Here is a 20,915-nt window from a genome sequence, read left to right on the forward strand (position 1 = left end):
GATTTCAGTAGTTGCTTTTAAGAGTTGTTTTTTATATCATTTCAGCTTTATTTCGAATGATGACAATTTTGAATAGTTTTAGTTTACAATTTCATTGACAGACGGTACATTTTGACTACGCTACCTTACAATTCATATTTGAGTAGGCAGGCCTACTACATTTATGTTAAAACATTCTACAAAATTAATAAATAGAAGTTATTATAGGCGAATATGGTAATTATATATATATATATTTAAAAAAGGATTTGAGAGTGAAAAAAACAAACGTTCAGCCACCTACTGCAGTATTTATTGTAGGCCTGAAGACTGCTGTGAGAGTGCGGTTTGTGTGTGGAGAAGTGTGACAGAGCAGCACTGAAGAATAAAGCCATTAGTTCCCTCAAGTGGACATTCTGAAGCACTGACAACGACGCCACTAAACTTTTTCTGTGGGGAAAAAACTCTTGGTTTGGTTTCACATTCTACTGCTGAAATGGTCTATGATTAAGTCTTTCTAGTATATTTAAAAAAAAAAGGCTATGCATGTTTACTGGTGAACACAAACAGTCTGCCGTCTGATTTCGCACAGGCGTTGTTACGGCCTGTGGAAAACAGAAGTTTTATTTTGTATTTCTCTAAACAACAGTTGCAAACGCAACAATGGCAAGTTAAATACAATAAATCCAAAGGAAAACGTCAAATTAACACAACGAATATTAAAATTACGGTGCGACTATGGCGCTCGTACTTGCTGAAGTGTAGTTTTGAGGCGCGTTGTTCTAGAAGAGTTTAAGCGGCAGCAGCATCACTCACACTGTCACACACTCTTCTCTTGGCAGGGTTGGATACGGCAGAAGGCGACGCTTCGCTTTTGGCAAAGTCAGAGTTTAGCACACAACCACAGGCGGCAACGCAGACAAACGCAGGGTCCACCATTCTCTGTATTTACAAACTAGAATGCTTTATTATACCACTAATAATATTGCTCATATTTGATTTTGGTTACACTTCATTTTAGGGTGTCATTGTTACACTAATTATATATTTAAGTACTGAGTAATTTTAATTAACTAGGCCTACATGTACTATAGGATAGTTGCATGCAATTATGCGTATTGTAATTTACTGTTATTGGTAGTAGTACTAAAATAATGTGTTACCTTGATTTTTAAATGTCTGAAAATTTTATGCAAAATGGAAGCTGCATAAAGGAACAACAACTAGGCAAAACTATGTACATTCACAATTATGGACAAAACAAATAAATGGCTGATATTAAAATTGTAAAATGATTGTCCAAAAAAAAAAAAAAAAAAAAACGAATTAAAAAAATGATTGGTTTCTAATCATTTTCAAATGCTACAAGTGGATTTAAGTATTATACAATTTCAGAGACTGCTTAAATTAAACCTTAAAAGCCAATATGGTATACAATATATTGTGCATCCCGAGTTACAAAAAAAAAAAAACACGATTAACAAACCAAATAGCCAGGACAAGTTGAATGTTATATTCAGTTCTTGTTTAATTTCATCTCCTGACATTGCTCCACAAAACAAATTGGAAAAAATGAAACACTTAATATTATTCAAACATCTATGAAACATACAAGCCCTCACAGTGTTGTCAGGTCTAATCAAACAAAAACAGATATGTCAAACCAATGAACTCTTTAAGGCATAGAAAGTAATACAACATCTTCTAATAGTCTTTACAAGCCATGTCTAAACAACGCTGGGGACAACGACATCTCAGTTATACTGTTAGGTTTAATTTGGGAAACAATCATAAAAGGAAACCATTGAAAAAGATGCATTCATAGCACTCCCACAGTGGGGCAAAGAATAACAGCTCACAGCCAAAGTCGCCATCTAGAATTGCTTTCACAAAGGAATATATCTATAAAACCATGCATGCCTGTACAGTGTGCCTCAAAAGAAACAATTGCAAACATAACTATTTATAAAAAAAAGAAAAACAAATGAATAACTGCATATTAATTTTTTTAAAATTAATTCAAAGTCAAAGAGGCTTGGCTAGGTTTCCCTGCTTGCTTTGTTCATATTGACAGCATTTCGTAAATGACTAGTTCTTAGTATTATTCGTTAAACCACTGGCTTTAATATACTTTAATATGTACACTTACAATAGAAAGCTAATCAAGCGAGTTCCACTGTCAAGTAGGTCAGTATCTGGCAAGGTCAACGGTTCGCTTCGATAGAATTACAGTGATGAATTCAACAGTACAATGTTACAGATACAAGGGACAGCCAGACCGACGAGGAAAGAGGAGGTTTGAGGGGTTCAGGCCCAGTTTGAAGTGGGACTAGCACCATCACGGGAAGTTAAGCAGTCAGAATGATACATGGATCTCACACTGACTAACATGCGAAAAGGGATTTCATTTGACCCAAAAAGGTCTTTGATTTGTTAATTTGAAGGTGTACGACAGATGTCCGCTGGCTGATTTCAGACTCTCTTAACCGCTTGTTCAGAATTAAAAATGCGGGTCCATCTTTTCACATACTGAAGTTTGTTGTAGTGCTTTTCTCCTTTTTTAATAAAAACATTCCCACAACAGAGCAAAAGGCAATTTAAAAGTAAGAGAACCAACTAAACCACTCGATGTCCAGCCACCTAGTACAATTTCAATTAGTCTGTCAGCAGAGACATCAGGGATACAGGAGCTAATGAATAATAAAACGTCTCGCTGTTTAAGACCGCATATTTCATTCCTAGCTGAACAACGGTCAAACAATTTGCTGGTTATGAATGGAAGTACAACAGGAAGGAACCACCTGCAAACAGAACCTTGGATGAAGACAGTGAAACTAAGCAAGGCGGAACAATAATAATAAAACAACTAAAGGCAAAACCTAAATGATGAATTCAATTTATACAAAAGCGGTGCTGGTCCTGACACGCTGCCTTCTCGGCCCCTGGCAGCTAGGAGTGGATTTCCTCAGCGGGATTTCTGCTCTGGTCCTGATGGATGGAACATCAGCTGTTAATAAAATACTCTACAGAAATGCAATGTAAACTGGCAACCCTTTCTATCACACTTATAAAAAACAGATTAGTAATTAATTAGTAAATATACATGCATATATACATTTTTTATTAGTAGTAGTAGTAGTTTATCTTGGTGCAAGCAAACACAATTGTATTTTGTGACTGAAATGTACAGTATGAAAAACATTCATTTTAGGTCATCTAAGCAGAGTAAATAATCAATACCGAACAAACAACAATACATACAGCAGGCAACCAATATGGTAGCAATGTGCATCATTAGAAATCACCTGATTGAGCTCTCCTTGCTGAATGTAATATGCCGTTACCTCAGGAGGGGGAGGTCTGACTGTAACAGGATGAGAGGAACGTCGCGGCGGGGAGCGTTTGGGTTGAGCTTGCTGCTGCATCGTGTCGTAGTACGTCACACCACCGTAGACCTGTGACTGTGCCTGAAGAGAGAGACGCACAGAAGGAAGTCAAGCATGCAGAGATGCACAAAAATCTAGATACTCCACTAGATATTTACTAGGAGTATCACAGGCAGTGCTGGGATGTAATCAGATTACAAAAGAAAATACTTGTAATCAGTCTACGTTTTAAAATGATCATAAGACTAGTTACTTTTTAATGTAATACTTACAAATTAAAGTAAATTATTCATAATTGATTTTATCCCCCACATTTTTGTATTTAAAATTTTCCTTTCTTAAAAAAAAAGCCCATTGCTTACATTTCCAGATAAGCCTATATTTCTGTTTGAAATGGCACACACAGACCGCCTCTAGTCAGATGGCTATAATTACACAATTGAGAAGCCACAGGATAAATAAAATATTTCATACTTTTAGTAAAGCATTTTATTTTGATTGTCTTTATTTTGACTTATTATTTAAGACTTCCTTTATTATAATATTTACATCGATTTACAAACCCCCTGCAGTTCCTTCACAAATGCCAGTTTGGGAAACCCTGCCAAAATATTGTTTAATGCACCGCATGTTGTTAATAAAGGATGGAATAAATGTTCTGTCTCGTTGACATTTTAAAAACCTTAAACAAAACCAAATCTTCAAACTACATCTGATTCTTCTGGCAAAATAAAACAATTGCCTCAAAACCATTTTATCTGTGCTCAAAATCAAATGATGCTTTCAGAACTTACACACAGCCAGTCAGTCAACATATACACATTACAGATCACTCCCTGGACACAACTAGGGATGCAGCGATTACCGGATTTCACAATTAACCGCGCTTTAAAACGTCACGGTTAATTAATCGTAAAGACTATGCTACACCGAGTGTTCTGCAAAGTACGGAACTTTTGCACCTAACACAAAACAGTTACACCAGCGGTGCACCAGCTTAAAGTGCCGTGCTCGTCAACCACTATGGCAGAGGGACTAAGCAGCGACGCTCTATTTCCACCGAAAAAACACCTTAAGTGCGTGTTCACATATCGCGTCTTTTGCGCGCTCAAGTTCGTTATTTCAAATGTAGGCGCGCGCGGTATGCGCGCTTCATAATGGAAGCGACGCGCTAGTTTTTTCCAAGCGCGTCCGCGCCGCATCTAGATAAAAACATCTCTACTTTTCAGAATGCCGCAAGCGCACCGTATAGTAGGTCAAGTGACAAGAACTAACAGAGCAACGACAGACGCCTCCGGAGCGCAACCGCCCTAGCGCTTTGGAAAAAGGAGAACGCGGCGTGCAACTTTCAGCTTTCAGTGCAACGTAAAAAAAACAACAAGACGAATGTTTTGGTTACGCAAGTCTGTGGAAAACCGAATGTGACGTGCTCTCAAGAGTTTCAGTGAACATTTAACTTAATATCCTATTGCTTTCTCCTGTCTGTGTTGAGTAAATGTTAGGCTTTGTAGTTTTAATATGCCCGGTGTAAAACACTAACATAAGATCATGTAGACTTCTAGGACTACCAATTAACTGCATTTCAGTTATTAATAACACTGCATGAGAGATGTTCTCAGTTACTTTCTATAATTTTTACTTAAACTTCAAACAAACATCAAATTATTTAAAAGTTATTTTAATTTGTAATAATGTAAAAAATAATGAGATTATAATAGATGATTTTCTAAAGGCACATGTAAAATTTGGATTAATAATTTAAAAAAAAGTATTAAAATAAGTACAATAATATTGGTGGATAACATTTGGACTATATTTGTTTTATTTTAGAAGAAATACATAGGCCTAATATTTAGCTTGCATTTAATTCAATAGAGCCAGCCAAATACTTTGTTTATTCTTATTTTCATTGGGATTTATTATCCCTTTATTTATGTTTTTAAGTCAAATACCAACAAGATATTGTTTTCATGTTACCAAGTTTTCTACCTCAGGTTGAAAATAAATTTAGAACAAACTAAAAACTTAATAATTTTGTGATCTATTTCAATCAAAGAGTCCTGCAGCCTTTGACTTAATTTGTTATTTTTAAAAGAAAAATGCTGGATGTTTACAAAGCACTAGGGATCGACCGATATGGATTTTTTAGTGCCGATACCGATACCGATTTTTTTCCCATCAGCCTTAGCCGATGACCGATACGGGCTGCCGATTTTCTTGAGCCGATATTTGGAGCCGATACATTTTGCTCCCTCAATTTACATCATAAAAATGACATGATGTTAACAAATGTTACAGGTCTCAATTTAATAAAAGTAACATTTATTTAACGTAAAAAAATCAATATTTAACAAATAGTAAAAACATGTGAGGTAGAACAAGAACAAGTAGATAAACAATATTTAACAAATATTAAAAACATGAGGTAGAACAAAAAAAGTTCACTGCTGAAAATAAATATTTAAGCATAAATAAAATAATTACACTATTGCACACAGTAGCAACCAGCATAATAAAGTGCACAGTGCACACTGTACTTCATTTTAAAAGTAACGAACTATTTACTGCCATGGTTTAAATTTTCTACATAAAATAAAATGAGCATGTCTATTCTCTAATATCACTGCGATGGCGAGGGAGACACACACCACACGCGTCCAAACCTCAGCCAGGTGGTCGCTGAATAAATCTCCCACAAAAAGCACGGAACAACGTTGGTATTACTTAATCCTATGACCAGTGTTCGTAACAGCTACCGTACGCATACTAGGGCTGTCAAAATTGCTCAAATGGCGTTTGTATATTCCCTCTAAAAAAACATATTTGAACATATCGTCGTGTATTTGGTCAATGACGCGCATTACGTCAATAACAGGACAAATTAATACAAAGAGACATAACTAGTAGTATTAAGTAGCTTATTTGAGTTTAAACATATTTGACAACGTATTACTACAAAAAAAACGAGTAAATCAACTAATGGCCAAGACCGCAGAGCTCACTCTGGCTCGCCCGGACTCGCAGGCGCACTCTCTCTCTCTCTCTCGCACTCACCCTCACGCTCTCCGCGCATACCGGTTTAAATGAACAACAACAAACAAATGTTGAGTGCTGATCAAGAGTTTTGTGCAAGCAATTTAAGGTATATAGCAGGCTTCATTCAGTGATTGAAACAAATACATTAATTGAAGTTTCACAGTACATAGAACCGACACTGAGCGCTCCGAGCGAGCTGTGCTGTGGTAACGTTAGTCTGCTACCGCGGGCGTGTTTTTCCACATTCGAATATTAATTTTCACCTTTAAAATTCAGTTTTTTTAAAACTATTCGAATATATATTCGTATTTAGAATATTCATTGACAGCCCTAATGCATACTGAACGGATAGCCTACAGCAATTTGCAGCTCCCTAAATACAATGGCAAGCAAGCAGTTTTATAGACGAGTCATTCGCGTTTTCCATTTGGACCCACAAACTATATAGTTGCAACCACATAACAGTTATAGAGCAACGTGTTTCCATTTTCAAAGTGTTTGACAATATTTCAGCAGTCAAACAGTTAAAAGATGCTTTGAAAGTTTAAAAGTTACCGTTATCTTGAAGCGCAGGTTGCACTCTGTTAGTGGGGGAGGGACAGTGCAGAGTCTGCACGTGAACTGCAGCGTCTCCAGCAGCACAGAGCTGCCTGTGGACGCCTGTCTATAAATAATGCCGGGAAAAAACTATCGGCGAACGCAGCAGCCGCGTATCGGCCGATTCCGATACACGTAAAAACCGCAAATATCGGCCCGATATATCGGCCTGCCGATATATCGGTCGATCACTACAAAGCACTTCTCTTTAATTCCAAAGGAAGAGATTGATTATTGTTTGCCATTTTATAATTTTGTACTGTGTTGTGGCAGCAATAAATAACACATTAAAATCTAGTGTTGAGTGTTCATGTGATATTATACATTAGTAGTGTTGTGAAATTAATTGATGCATAATAATCGTGATAATCGTTAAACCGTGATTATTTCTCAGACAATAATCGTACTTAGAAAATCTGTAATCGTTGCATCCCTAGACACAACATACAATTTTAGAACAGCATCCAAAGAATGCAGTTTCTGAAAAAATTATATTGTAACAGTAGCAATTTCGTAGTAGTAGTAAGGTTAATAAATTGTTTACTGTATGCACTACAAGTATAGTATTGTACTGAATGTCTGTATATTCAGCACTTGCATACTGTAAAAATACAGTAGTCAAACTGCAAAAGTCAAAGTTAAAAAAAAAGTACTCAGAATAGCGCAACTTCAAAATCAGTGGAGATTCATTCTGCCTCAGCATCACATCTTCATGCTGGGTCCGGCCTGAGGACTTTTGCTAGATTTTCACTGTCCCGCTCTCTCGTCCTCATCCTATTCCTCCTCTCGCTCTCAGCTTGTTTCTATCAACATTCAGTGCACCTGTACACTTTGTACAGTTGTTTTGATGACATCTATTCTGATTCATTGTGTGTAAACGATAACAGCTGTTGTAGTAGTTTAACTTTTGCCTGTCCGTTTATCGTTTTGCAACAAGTGCATATCAGAGCGATATGTGTTTTAGTGAGTGAGAATGTGTTTTAGAGTTTTGCAAAAAGAGTGAATGTGATTTGCAAATGGTGTCTAACCGCCTGAACTTGTTTAAGGTTTTACAGAAAGAGTGATTTATTCGACAAATTGGTTTAGGCTATTGAGAATTTTGTTTAGAGAATGGTGCTTAGCATTTTAGCAATACATAAAAACTGTATTATGGTACAAGATTATCCTATTCAAACTTATGTAATAAGTTAGGTAGGTTTAAAAGTAATCTAATAGATTACTACAATTTGTCATCATTTAATTTGTATTCAGTAATGGACTACAATTTGTAAGTAATTCACCCAGCACTGATCACAGGAAGCAAATATGTATAGTCTATTTAAGTCTATTAAATATTTAAGTATTAAAACTAGGGCTGTCAAACGATTAATCGCGATTAATCGCATCCAAAATAAAAGTTTGTGTTTACATAATATATGTGTGTGCACTGTATAATTATTTTTAATACATAAATACCCACACATGCATGTGTATTTAAGAAATATTTGCATGTATATACTGTATATAGACTGAATGTAGCCTATATATAATGTATATTTTATATAAATATAAACATTTTATGTTTAGTTATATAAACATCTAAATAACATTTTTCTTAAATATATACATGTGTGCATTTATATACAAAATAATTATACACCGTACACACACATATATTATGTAAACACAAACTTTTATTTTGGATGCGATTAACCGTGATTAATCGTTTGACAGCCCTAATTAAAACACTTATTTATAGTCAAACAGGCTCACCTGGGGGTTGGGGTACATTGGAGGTAGCGTAGCTCCGGCTGGGTATGGGTAGTTGGTGTTCCCAAAGGTCATGACACCTGGTGGAGGGTAGAAGGGTGGGGGTAGCAGCTGCTGTGGAGGCGGTTGCCCAGGTGACATAGAAACGGGTGGGGCAGCATAAAGAGCCGGGTTGGGAATGGGCCCTCCCGACTGGTGTGGATGCAAGCCTGAAACAGAAAATATTTGAAACGTTAATGTTGAAATTACATCAAAGCTTCCTTATGGGGTATTAAAAACACAAATGAGGAATCATACATAAGCGACAGAGACAGACAGATCTAAATTTACGGGCTTGGTTCTATCCGTTGGTCGTTTGGATGAAGGCAGATCTGAATGCGAGCTTGCTGTCGATTGTAAGAAAGGGGCAGGGTTTAAGCAGACACAATTATTTGAGAAGTCCTGTATACATCACCAGAGAAATCAGTCATTTCAAGATCAAGTTGACATTTTGAATAAAAATACCATGAATATGCTAATTAGCCCCACCTCCACTCACACAGGTTCAGAGATTCACTCGCTCGGGCAACTTACAGAGGTAAACGCTGCACAATGGTATCGCTCTTTTAATACGGAGAGTCGGAGACGGAGACATAACGGTAATTCATTTGATTAGCCATTTGCTTGACTTTTCAAACAGCTAATAATGTGTTGCTAATGTTACACAAACCATGTTCCCGTTCCCCATCTCAGAGTTAGGCAGCTGCCTTCTAACAATCGGCATCCGTAGAAATGCTTTGAACAACTCCGAACGTCAGTGGAGAAAGACAGTTCATCATAACATACCGTAAACTTCAAATAATAGCCGAGTCCCAAATAGACGCCTGTCTCTTTTACACGCCTGGTGTGGCTGCAGGTTTGGGTAAATAAAGGCCGGTCTCAAATAGAGGCCGGGTCTGTTTTTTAGTTTCGGGTTGTATTTAACCTTCTAAAACCCGTCAGATCGTCCGCTTTTTGGCGGCCGCCAAAGCAAATGTGTGTCCCGCCAAAGCCTTTTTTGATCGGCGAGTGATGTAGAATTGACTGCTGCGCTTGACAGGGCGCATAACGAGCAGAGAGAGAGCCCCAGCCGCGCGCGCGCACTCTCACGTCTTCAAACAACACGAGCGCTGTCTTGCTCTCTCTCCCTCGCGCATATTAATCAAATCAATTGACACGATAGTAAAAGGTCGGAAGACCGCAGTTTCACGTGAAGCATTTGGAGATTTTTAGAGATTAGAGACTCTAGGCCTACACTCAATGAACAACATCTCAACACTAAATTATAAAGGCCGGTCTCATATAGACGCCTGTCTCAAATACAAGCCGGTGCAGTTCGACGATTTGGGAAAATAAAAGCCCGGGCTATTATTTGAAGTTTTACGGTATTACACATCATTCACCCGCTATATTGCTAAATGTACCCGATTTTTCATATCAACTGAACAATATACCAGGATAACCTGGCTTCTCTTAAGACTCCCCAGCTTCACAGCATAGTTAATGATATGCTAAAGCCCGCCCCGGGCCGCCCGTATATTGACGTGATTGGCGCAAGCACTTTGGAAAGGAGGAGACAGCGGCACAGCCGAGCTTTCCATGCGTTTTTAGATGCGATATGTGAACTAAGACCAAGGGCGATGCACGTGCATTTTAAATGAAAATATCTAACGCTATATCGAAAAAAAAATTATATCGTTACCAACAATTAGGGGTGGGCGGTAAGACCAAAATTCTATTTAACGATATATACCGTCATACCGCCCAGCCCTACCAACAATGGTGTACCGGCGATAAATACCGATACCATTTTATCGCCCAGCCCTAACTTTAAGTCAAAATTATCAAGAAATAACATGGATGGACGAATTGTTCACAATAAGATCAGTAACAAGCATTTAGCAAAGAGTCAACTTCAAGCAGTTGTTCACATCTCTCACCTGGGTGTCCAGGGTGGGTGGGGTGTGGTAGGTGCATTTCAGGTTGAACAAGCATGCCTTGAGGGGGCAGGGCTGCTGGACTGTCCCCATGCGCATAGATTGGTCCCTGGAAAGACACTGCACGAAGACATGATAGTTATCTTGCATGTATGATCATCATAAAAATAAATCAATTAATATTACTACATTCAGTAGGTGAATTTAGGACACGTGACCCATTTGACTTAGAACTCCCTCTACAGGCCAAAAGGAGTACTGCACTCACTGGGTTCATAATAATGGCCCTCCATGACTCCTATGTGCATGGGCGCAGGCTCAGGAACTGGCCTCTGGCGCTGTGATGAATACCGCTTAGCCCGGCCTCCACCAACACCCTGAGAACAAGAAATAACTGATGAAATGCAAGGCCGTAATATATCTCTAATCAGCGTCCGTTTTTATTTAATAAAAATTATATTTTAATGAATCCCTATAGACACACCACATGCAAAGTGTGCATTCACCCTGCAGCATTCTTTTAATTGTACTCTATAATTTAGGTCCTTTGTACATTTCAGCGGTGCTGAAAACACATTTGCTGAATTGGCCTTTACTGAGGAACATCTATGATCAGTGTTAACGTGGTGATGAAATGGAAACAGAGACCTATCTTTTCTTCCATATTGCGATGTTCATTTGAGTGCAACAGACATTTTGAAAAAGATTTTGAGATGTAGGCGTTGCACTCAAAATGGATCCAGATAAACGCGAGCACAGTTGGATTGGTTTAAGTTTTGCGTACTTGACATGAATTATTATACAAGTTTTGGAATGCAAGTTGCAGCACCATTAGATGATAAGAAAAATGCAACTTATATTCCAGAAAATATGGTGCATGGATTTTTAATTCCATTTAGTCTTTGTAGGCAATTATTGATGGACCAGCTAACTCACTAGATCCTCCATGTTTCCGTACTGTGGAGGGCCTCCTGCCATGTGCATCGAACCACGGATGCCTGTTAGGGACAAAAATGCAGGAAATATAGAACCGCTCTTCTTAAAAATGGTTTTAAAACATAATTATAGAAAAAGAAATTATGACCTCTCATCTCAGCCTGCAGGTAGGAGGGTGGGCTCTGGGCCCAGTTCTGCCCTCCCAGACTAAGGCGAGCCAGGTCCTGGTCGAGCCCTGTTAGTCCACCTTGTGTTCCTGCTTCACTTTGCTCTTGCCACGACTCGCTCTTAGCTGGCGCTGGGGTTTGCTGGACCGTGGGCGAAGAGTCATCTAACGACGCCTGCTTACTGAGATCAGACGGTCGAGTTCGCGTAGCCCTCCGCCCAAGCGAGTACGATTTCTTTTCCACCGGCCTCTCCTGAGGCGGAGACGATTCTCGCACCTGACCGGCTGCACTGCCCCCGTCCATCACTGGGCCTGGATCTTGCTTTCGTGGTGACGGAAGCCTTTCTCTCTCTGTCTTGTAGTGGTGAGCGGTGTATGTAGTTGTGGCTGTTGGAATCTCACCCTCTTCCTCCTCTTCCTCACTGCGGATGTCCTCCACCACCACGGCTGGGCTACGGTCAGCATGAACAGCATGTGAGCCACGGCCTCTGAGCCTCGGACCCCTTTCACCCTCCACAGGCTGTGGCCGCACACCTCGAGGTGGCGGGCCGTCTAGACTGGGCTTCGGGTATCCTCGACCCTCTGTCCTGTGGGGGGCCGACGAGGCTCGACTGCCCTGGAAGCTGCGCTGCGGAGGTTGAGTCGAGGGTCGCCCGGAGGGTTTGGGTGCTGCAGGGGGAGCAGGAGGTGGACCTGACTGTAGGGTAACAGACTGAGGGCTATTGCGGTGGCCAGGTGGAGGCCCCTGCCATGTTGTACGCAAAGACTTCTCTCCGTCACGGTGGCGCCTAGGCTCCCGACTGGGTGAACCAGCATATCTGCAATCAAATATGAAAAGAAAATCATTATATTGTGAAAATTACAATTTAAAACAACTGTTTTTGTATACATTTTAAAATGTAATGTATTCCTGTGATATCACAGCTGAATTTTCAGCATCATTACTCTTCAGTGTTACATGATCCTTCAAAAATCATTCTAATATGCTGAAAACAGTTGTGCTACTTACATTTTTTTATTTTTTTTTAAACCCTGATACTTTTTAGGACAGAATAGCCAAACGCGCCCCTGCTGCCCCGCTCAGCCCTGGCCCATTAGGGGCTTTTGCATCGGATAGTTCTAGGAACTAGCCACCAGGGTGGTTCCCCGAGAACTAATGGTTCCCTTATGTAGGTTTTCCTGTTGCATTCACACCGCCAGTAGGAACTTTGAAGTGACGCAAGCACCACTCGCTGTTGTGACTTATTTTGATGGCACTGAAAACGCCAGAGCCTGAGCAAACAAACAGTGCTTGTATTCTCCGTGTTCATTAAGTTTACGATCTGTCTAACAGTCCTGTCTAATACGTCATCAGATAGAACTGTTATACATAAAGTAGACAGTATATGAAAAGTTATTAGTGTATGCCATGTGGTTGATGTCCAGTGTCACTAGCTGAGTAGAAATACATGATCATGTTTAGCTTGGTCCCCTCAGCGTTGGATTTTCTCCTCAGCGTCAAGGTTAAGAGGCCCATCTATCACTGTTTTCCATGTTCGTAGAGTTAGTTTCTGGAGTAAACATATAGGCTATAATCTGTGTTTACATAGCTTTTTTTAAAAATGGCTTTGCGTGCCTTAGGCCAATCCGTGTACACTAACGTCACTGATAGTTCCTATAGAGCTGGTTTAGACCCTACTCTGAAGTAGGAGCTAAATTAGTTCCTCAAAAAGAGTTCCTAGAACTAAAATCGTTCCTAGTTCCCGGGGTGCGAACGCGCCGATATCCGGGTACTTTCGCCAATAGTTCCAGGAACTATGAAAAGATTCCTCCGGTGCGAAAGCCCCTAAGTTGAGCTCACTTATGTCACAAAACAAATTTTTCCTCCTTGACATTTTATAAAATTTTCGTGTCTTATGTGTACAAGACAAATACATGTTTTAGCCAAACCACCACGCTTTATAACTTTTGACAAGAAACAAATGTAATTTCGAATCATGTAAATTTTATCACGAAATTCAAACAAATGCCGCTTTGACGCTCTTTAAAGTGGCATGACAGATCACTATATAGGCGCCTCAGTTTAAGCAGCAGCCTGAGCGAACACGATCATCTCTTCCTAATAAACATGAATAGACATTTGAAGGCATGTTGAAAGATACGGTACAACTTAGTGAAATGTATTATATCTTGTGTAATCGCTCAATCAGTGTTAGACATCAGTAAAACAGCTTGTAAACAATATCCCACGTACTGTAGCATTATATTTACCTCTGGCAACTCATTCAGTGTCCACAGTAGGGCTGGGCGATAAAACGATAACGATAATAGATTGCGATATAATTTTTACTCGATACAACGATATCAAGAGTTCGATACATGTTCGATAATGTTTATGCGCAAAAAAAGCGGAACGAAACTCATTTGAACCGCGCGCCACACGGACCGTTTATCCGCTCGGCTCAAAGTCCAAACCACAGCGCAGCGCACTGAGATCCAGTGAGATGCGCTTGAATTCAGTGAAGAACACAAAAGTCTCGGTGATTTAAACCAGTTTAAAGGCAGATGAAACAGCGCTGACAAACAGGAGAAACACTGTGATACAGTCAGAATCTGAATTGATACTGAATCCATTTACCATTACGTTAGCCTAGTAATATTAACTGCACCATGAAATGTGGGATATACAATATTGAATTGTATTATATTATTAATGTAGACAATGTATTAAAGGACTAATGGAATATAATTACAGTATTTAATAATGTATGTAGGCTACTATTTTTCATACAAATACCAAAAACCAAGTTACATTTTGCCATGATAGTGAGGTGCTAAGTTATAGGCTATGCCTGGTTTTATCTGTGGTTATCATGATCTGAATGCATGAAACTGGATGACCAATGGTTCATTTTAATAAAATTCAAACAGTCAGAATATTACATTTTACCAAATTAAATTGATGTCATTATTTTTTTAAACAGATGTTACTGTTTTTGCTAAGAACATAAATTTAACTTAGTAAATCTGCATCCTAACTAATATTAATATTGCAGCCTGCACCGCAAACTGCTGAAGATACGTGCCATCCAAGTCAGGACACACAAACCTGTTTCAAGACTTGTAACAATATCCCCCATTAGCACATGCAGAAACTAAGAAATAAATTTTTCTATTAAGATATTTATTTTGTTAAGGAAAAATGGCATGTTTGAATGTTCTACCTGAGATTTGTGAAATGTCCATCTGTTTGTCATGATATGTTCTGACAATAAAGAGTAGTTTAAAACCACAATTAACACTCTGGTTTCTACAACTTTCACTTAGGAGCAAAAATCTGAAAAACTTAAAAGAAATAAAAATTTGACATTTATCGTGATAAATATCGATATCGACTGATATAAAAAAAATTATCGTGATAATTTTTTTGGCCATATCGCCCAGCCCTAGTCCACAGCTTGTTATTCAGCTAGAGAAATGAACTCTTTCGCTAAATATGCACTCTATAAGCCTAAATATTCATTATATTTGACTTAACCTGTAGGTGATGTCTTTATTATTTGTTTAAAATATCTCATAAAAATGACAGCCAGGGTGTAAATGATTATATTTCAACAACGAATTGGAGTAAAAACAGTAAAAACAAAATTTAAACAAAGTTTACATGTTTGAATACAATTTGTTATTTGAGTGTTTAATTTATCTAAAAATAAATAGCAACTGAAGCAAGTAAGGGCTCTCTATATAGTTTACAGCATTAACAGATACTTTTTTTATCCTTAAGAAACTTAATTATAACTGAAATAATTTAAAGACAGACACAATTTGTTCAGTAAAGCACTGTTTAGTGTTTAATAATAATAAATATTTTTTTCCACCACATACCAAACGGCAAAGAAATAAACATGACCTCACCTGGGTTTTCGGGAGCGGTACGATCGTCCATCACTCTGCCCTGAGCCGTTGCGGATGTCATAACCGTAAAGAGCGATAAGCTCTTCGCGGGATTTTGGCGCCTGCTCCTCTTCACGGAACTTGTCGTGTTCCCATCGGCCCTCGTCCTTCCACAACTTCCTGTGTCTGCCTTTAGGCCTGGTGACAGATGAGTGCATAGGAAAAGAGAATTACCAACCATTTGCGTCAGATTCAACACTTGAAACTCATCTTAAACTAATTCCATTCATTAAAATATGATTTTATAGTAGCTTATAGGTCTCTCACCTCTCCTCCTCTGTAGCCTGGCCTCTCACGTCATGCTCAAAGAAAAGGCCTTTTCGGGGGATGTAAGCTGGATTCTTCCGGTCCTCATCATCATCCAGCTTCTGGCCTTGACTTCCTGATTTATTCTCAGGGTCCTCTGTGCTTTCCTGTAATCATTTAGGAGTCTTAACTTAAGTATTGGCTTAAAAATAATTTACAATTAAGAACATCAGTGTGGCAGTGTGATTTAACATTATCTTGGTCCAGCCTGTGGCATTGTGTGCAAGAACCGTTTTAATTTTTTGTTTCAAACTAAAGGTTCGTGGTAATACAGAGTTTAAATGTCATTCCTGCCACACAAACTGAACCCTGCCAGAAATTTAGTCAAGGAAAGATAGGGCTGGACAATATGGCCCCAAAAAACCCAAAAAACTTACATCTCTGTATTTTTGTAGTTGATATACGGTATATATCTCTATTCTCTAGGGGTGTAACAATACTCTCATGTCACAATTCAATACATTTCACGATACAATATTATTGCGACACTCCAAGACAAATGGTAAACGGTTTAAAAAAAATGTTTATTTTAAAAGTACAGTTGATTAAAATGCTAAATTTGGTATTACATTGGGGGTGGAAATGAATAGGCTTGAACTTGGTGATGGAAACAATGCACAGGACAATAGTGACACCAGAATAAAATTTTTCATGATTCTGAAGCTGAAAATACAGAATTATTGTAGACTAATATGCTTGCACTCTGCCACTGACTAAATATATTTAAAATAATATAGGCCACTTTTTACAGGTAACAAGACATTTGGCATTATCAGAACCCACAAATATTCCCGCATTGCATTATACTACATTATATATAGTAGTTTAATGTAGTACAGACACTAAAAAAAAAAAAATTCCCACAACTTAATTTTCATTTTGGGTGAACTATACCCAATACAGATTCTCACTATCCACAGTACATAGTTGCATTTTTGTATTGCTTTAAATTGTGACACGATTTTTTTTTTAAAATAAAGTTTTGACATTCTGCTCAATATTGTCCTACAAACAAGGTTTATATTGAAGGCTATGAAAGCAAATATAGTGAATGTAAAACCATCTATGCTATGCTATATGTGCAAAAAAGGGTTAAAATCACATTACATTCTATTGTAACAACATTAGTAATTATAACTTCTGCTTTAAAATGTATTATTTTTGTTTTTAGATTGTAAATTAAAATTGAAACTAAAAAACAAAAGCACAGACTAAATGTTAACAGGTAAGAGGAATACATTCACTCATCTGAGCTTAGGAATATTAGCCTACATTTCATAACCCCATTCCATTAGTTACTTTACAGTTACTGCTGTCATAAAAATACACTTATTTGTAGGTTTACAATTCTACATATGGCACATTTAATGTCTAACAACAAATATGGTGCTCGTTCACTAAAGTCTGAAGTTTAGTGGAGACTTTAACATTTACAGATGGAGAATCTACCTGTGAAATGCAAGTTATGCACTGAGGAAAACATCTCAAATGCATAGCACATGTATCTGTCAGAGAATCTATACACATTAACTATATCTTACGAGTTATTTTGAAGGCCTTCGCAGCAGCTCACTCTGTGTCCTTCGCTAGGCTACTGTATATTAACATAAACGGTATTGCCTCATCCTATATCGTTTATAAAAAATGCAATGCTCTGTTCTTCCATACCTGTCCATCCCCACTCTGTCGCTCCCCGGCTAGATTCTCCTTCTCATCTGTTTTAACTTCCTTGACCTCTTCATCTCTCTCCTCCGCTTCAACAAGCTCTTCTGTCGGGGCATCTGCAGCGGGCTTCGGTTCAGCAGCAGGACGTGAGGCTTCGTCGTCACTAAAATGCTCTCCTTCCTCCTCATCCTCTCCTCCCTGAGAGGAACACAAACGCCAAATTCCCAGGTCAAAATGTTCACACTGCACATCAAATCTCCATTAAAGTACATTCACAATTTTTAGAACCACAAAACGATAAAACTACAAGAACAAATGGTAACACTATTTCACAGTGTGTTTGTTACACGTTTCATGTACTTGCAAGAGAAACAAACGTAAATTATGCATAATTACAAGCAACTAACCCTAAAAAGAACACATTGTCAATTTATATTACTCCGTACTTAGTGCAATTACACTGTAACAAGCGCAACCTTAAAATAAAGTATAACAGAAGAAAAATATCAGCATTTTTTGAACCAGAAAAAAAAAATACAAAAAATTTCCATTAGAAAAATGAAAACCTATTTTTAAACGTTTTTTGTTAATTGAACAAGGCTGAAATAAAATATAAATATATAAAAAAAACTCAATTAGAAATGTTGCCTAAGTGAAATATGTTCAAGTACCAAAATGACTAAAACTGGAATAAAAATCTAAATAGAAATGACAAAAGCACATAAAAAAATAATAAAACTTAAATATATAAAAATAAACGCTAAATCCAATAAATAGTACTTAAATAAATGTTTTTGAGAAATATTATCATCAATTGATTTCACTGAATCAGAAATAGGGGTGGACGATATATATATACACGTTTCTATTTTTAAGGAATTTAGTCAATTAAATACTTCAAAACGTTCTTGATCTCATGTGTTTATTTTCACTATTTATATAGTATCTGCACCACAAGACATGGTATACCGTATGTTATTACAAAACAAAATCATTCCCAACTTAAAAGAAATGCACATTTTTCATGGTTGTTCCAGTTTTGAAATCTCCCCTAAACACAGCGTTCTGAAACCACGAGCAGTCGGTGTTTGTCTGCAGTGAATGAAAGCCAGCTTTACGTAGGTCTGTCTGAACGATCGGGTTGCTAGGACACCAAACAAAGTGGAGCGAACATCAGCATCCAAGACTGAACCGGATGAGCTGAGATCTACAACCCCATCCAAGACCACCCGCCAGGTGCCACAACCAATGAACCTGAGCACTCTCTAATATGCCTAAATTACCTAATGACAAGTCCTGCAATCATCAAAATGCTCCTTGCATAAGGATGAAGAGTAGCAAAAAGTGTGGATGGTGCATCATTCCAGGTCTACTAAAATTAGACGAGGACTACAGATGCACTAACAGCATGGGGCTCGGCATTGGCAGCACTCATAATGCCCCGAGAGAGGAGCAAACCACATTTAATGCTTACGAAAATCTCCCCCAGCTGTGTCTCTTCTAAATCAGTTCTTTCTAAATCAAATTAGGCAGGTCCATTTCCAGCTTCACATTTAAAACGACTAAATTAAACCATAATCACACCCTCAAATCCAAATTCTCCACAAAGAAAGGGTAGTGCTCTCACAACGACTGAGCAAAAAAACAGATTGCCTGTAATGGACACATTCTGTACCCCCACACACACCCCAGCAAGCAGTCTGACAGCCCAGTCTGGACCTGTGCGGATTCATCGCGCCATTGTCTTTAACAGAACTGATTGAGAGAGTCCCCCCCCCTAAACTGTGTTGCCATAGAGACTTACCTCCGTGTGCGATCCATTCTCCTCCAGATCAGCACTGTCATAGTCTGATAGCACTGCTGAAGAAAAGAAGTCAGCCATTTCAGCAAGTCTGTTCATTTCTGAGAGCAAATAACATATGACTAGAGAACTAGGCATCAAGGGTGACAGTTAATAACATGAAATCACAGATCCACACTAAAGTGGTAGCAGTTCATGAACCTATTGGACTACAGGCATAATTTGAAAGCAGATACTTGCGAAAGCTTGTGGTCACAAAAAAAAGAAAAGAAATGAAAGATATACACTCACCTTCACCAACGCCATCTTCACTTTCCTTAATAGAAAGAGATCAGAATCAAATATCCAGCCAAACAAAGCACACTTAATCAACAAAAGCCTTGTCTACATCTCCAACCCAAAAATTACCAACAACAGCAAACTTGATAGTTCATAACATCCAGTTTAAAAACAATGCTGAACTTCCTCTTCATGGTCAGCAGATCTTCCTCTTCTCATTGCAGAACGGCACAGCCAGAGTGACAGACCTGATCAGAAGCCAAATATCTAGGATTCTCAAATGTCATCCGGTTTGCTGATCAAAAACCTAAATGTCGTATGCAGCATCTTCAAGCCAACCAGATGTATTTGCCATTACATGCAAGTAGTAAGTATCAGGTTAGATCCGTTTTTCTCAGCCCTGCTCCTGGATTTCCTAGACATCTCAGGGGTCTCCTTAACAGTGAGCCTACTGAGCTGATGAGTTAAGTTAGGGGTGTAAGATAGAGGAGAGACATCTAAAACATGCAGGGCAAGGGAACCCCCGGGACCAGGATGGAGAACCACTGGGTTAAATGATGGAACGCTAGTCATTTTAGGGTCAAAAGAGATCAGCACTACATTCACATTTAAACAGAACCACACACACATAAGGGATTGTACAGGATCCCCCTGTAAAATCACTAGGAATAGGCGACCGTTACACACTTGAGCATCTATCAAGGGCTGGAGACGAAAACCCCACATCATGAAACGTCTACGATTATATCACGTTTTAACCCAGATTTAAAAGTGTTTAGAGCGATTGAAACACTTACAGCCCGGACACACTCAGATCGGCCCTGATTATAAAAGCAGATTTATAGCCACACACTCACACACTCCGACTCATCGTCTCTTTTGGTGGCGACGCGCTCCACTGGCACTTCGACAGGCTCGGGATCTCTTCCGCGAGGCTTCCGGCTGGCCGAGGAAGATCTCCCGCTCTCGGAGCCCGAGGCGGACTCGTCCTCCTCCTCGCTGTCCTGAGAGGCGCGCCGTCTCCGTCGCCGCCGGTCCGCCATCTTAACTCTCAAGGAAGGGAAAGCGGATCTGCGCGGGGAATTGTGGGGGCTCGTTAGTTCGTCATATCCTCTTGTGCGTCAGAT

General features: G+C 38.8%; 1 protein-coding gene across 3 annotated transcripts; it reads right to left on the reverse strand.

The window, feature by feature from the left end:
* Positions 1 to 1,487: 1,487 nt before the first annotated feature.
* casc3 (casc3 exon junction complex subunit) lies at positions 1,488 to 20,861 on the reverse strand. Of its 3 annotated transcripts, none has more exons than XM_056234604.1 (13): positions 20,646 to 20,861; positions 19,801 to 19,825; positions 19,513 to 19,565; positions 17,712 to 17,906; positions 16,005 to 16,150; positions 15,699 to 15,875; positions 11,787 to 12,622; positions 11,639 to 11,700; positions 10,971 to 11,079; positions 10,706 to 10,822; positions 8,751 to 8,956; positions 3,285 to 3,446; positions 1,488 to 2,967 (listed from the first exon to the last, which is right to left on the reverse strand). In XM_056234604.1, the coding sequence occupies exons 1-13, from the start codon at positions 20,829 to 20,831 to the stop codon at positions 2,929 to 2,931; spliced, it is 2,313 nt and encodes a 770-aa protein (XP_056090579.1). In that variant the 5' UTR covers positions 20,832 to 20,861; the 3' UTR covers positions 1,488 to 2,928. The 3 variants fall into 3 exon arrangements, with proteins under 3 accessions (XP_056090579.1, XP_056090580.1, XP_056090578.1); XM_056234605.1 differs by having other exon boundaries at positions 3,324 to 3,446; positions 19,513 to 19,568; XM_056234603.1 differs by having other exon boundaries at positions 19,513 to 19,568.
* Between the last annotated feature and the right edge of the window lie 54 nt (positions 20,862 to 20,915).

This window comes from Rhinichthys klamathensis, unplaced genomic scaffold, assembly GCF_029890125.1.
Source record: "Rhinichthys klamathensis goyatoka isolate OS25496 unplaced genomic scaffold, OSU_Roscu_1.1 h1tg000401l_1, whole genome shotgun sequence".
NCBI classification, from domain to species: Eukaryota; Metazoa; Chordata; class Actinopteri; order Cypriniformes; family Leuciscidae; genus Rhinichthys; species Rhinichthys klamathensis.

Excerpts from the sequence above, each read along its gene's own strand:
- casc3 (XM_056234603.1), bottom strand. The coding sequence starts at position 20,831 with ATGGCGGACCGGCGGCGACGGAGACGGCGCGCCTCTCAGGACAGCGAG. Across the intron at positions 16,151-17,711 it reads GACAGAGTGGGGATGGACAG|GAAAGCACAGAGGACCCTGA; the intron begins GTATGGAAGAAC and ends AAATGATTACAG. Across the intron at positions 15,876-16,004 it reads CAGGCTACAGAGGAGGAGAG|GCCTAAAGGCAGACACAGGA; the intron begins GTGAGAGACCTA and ends ATCTGTCACCAG.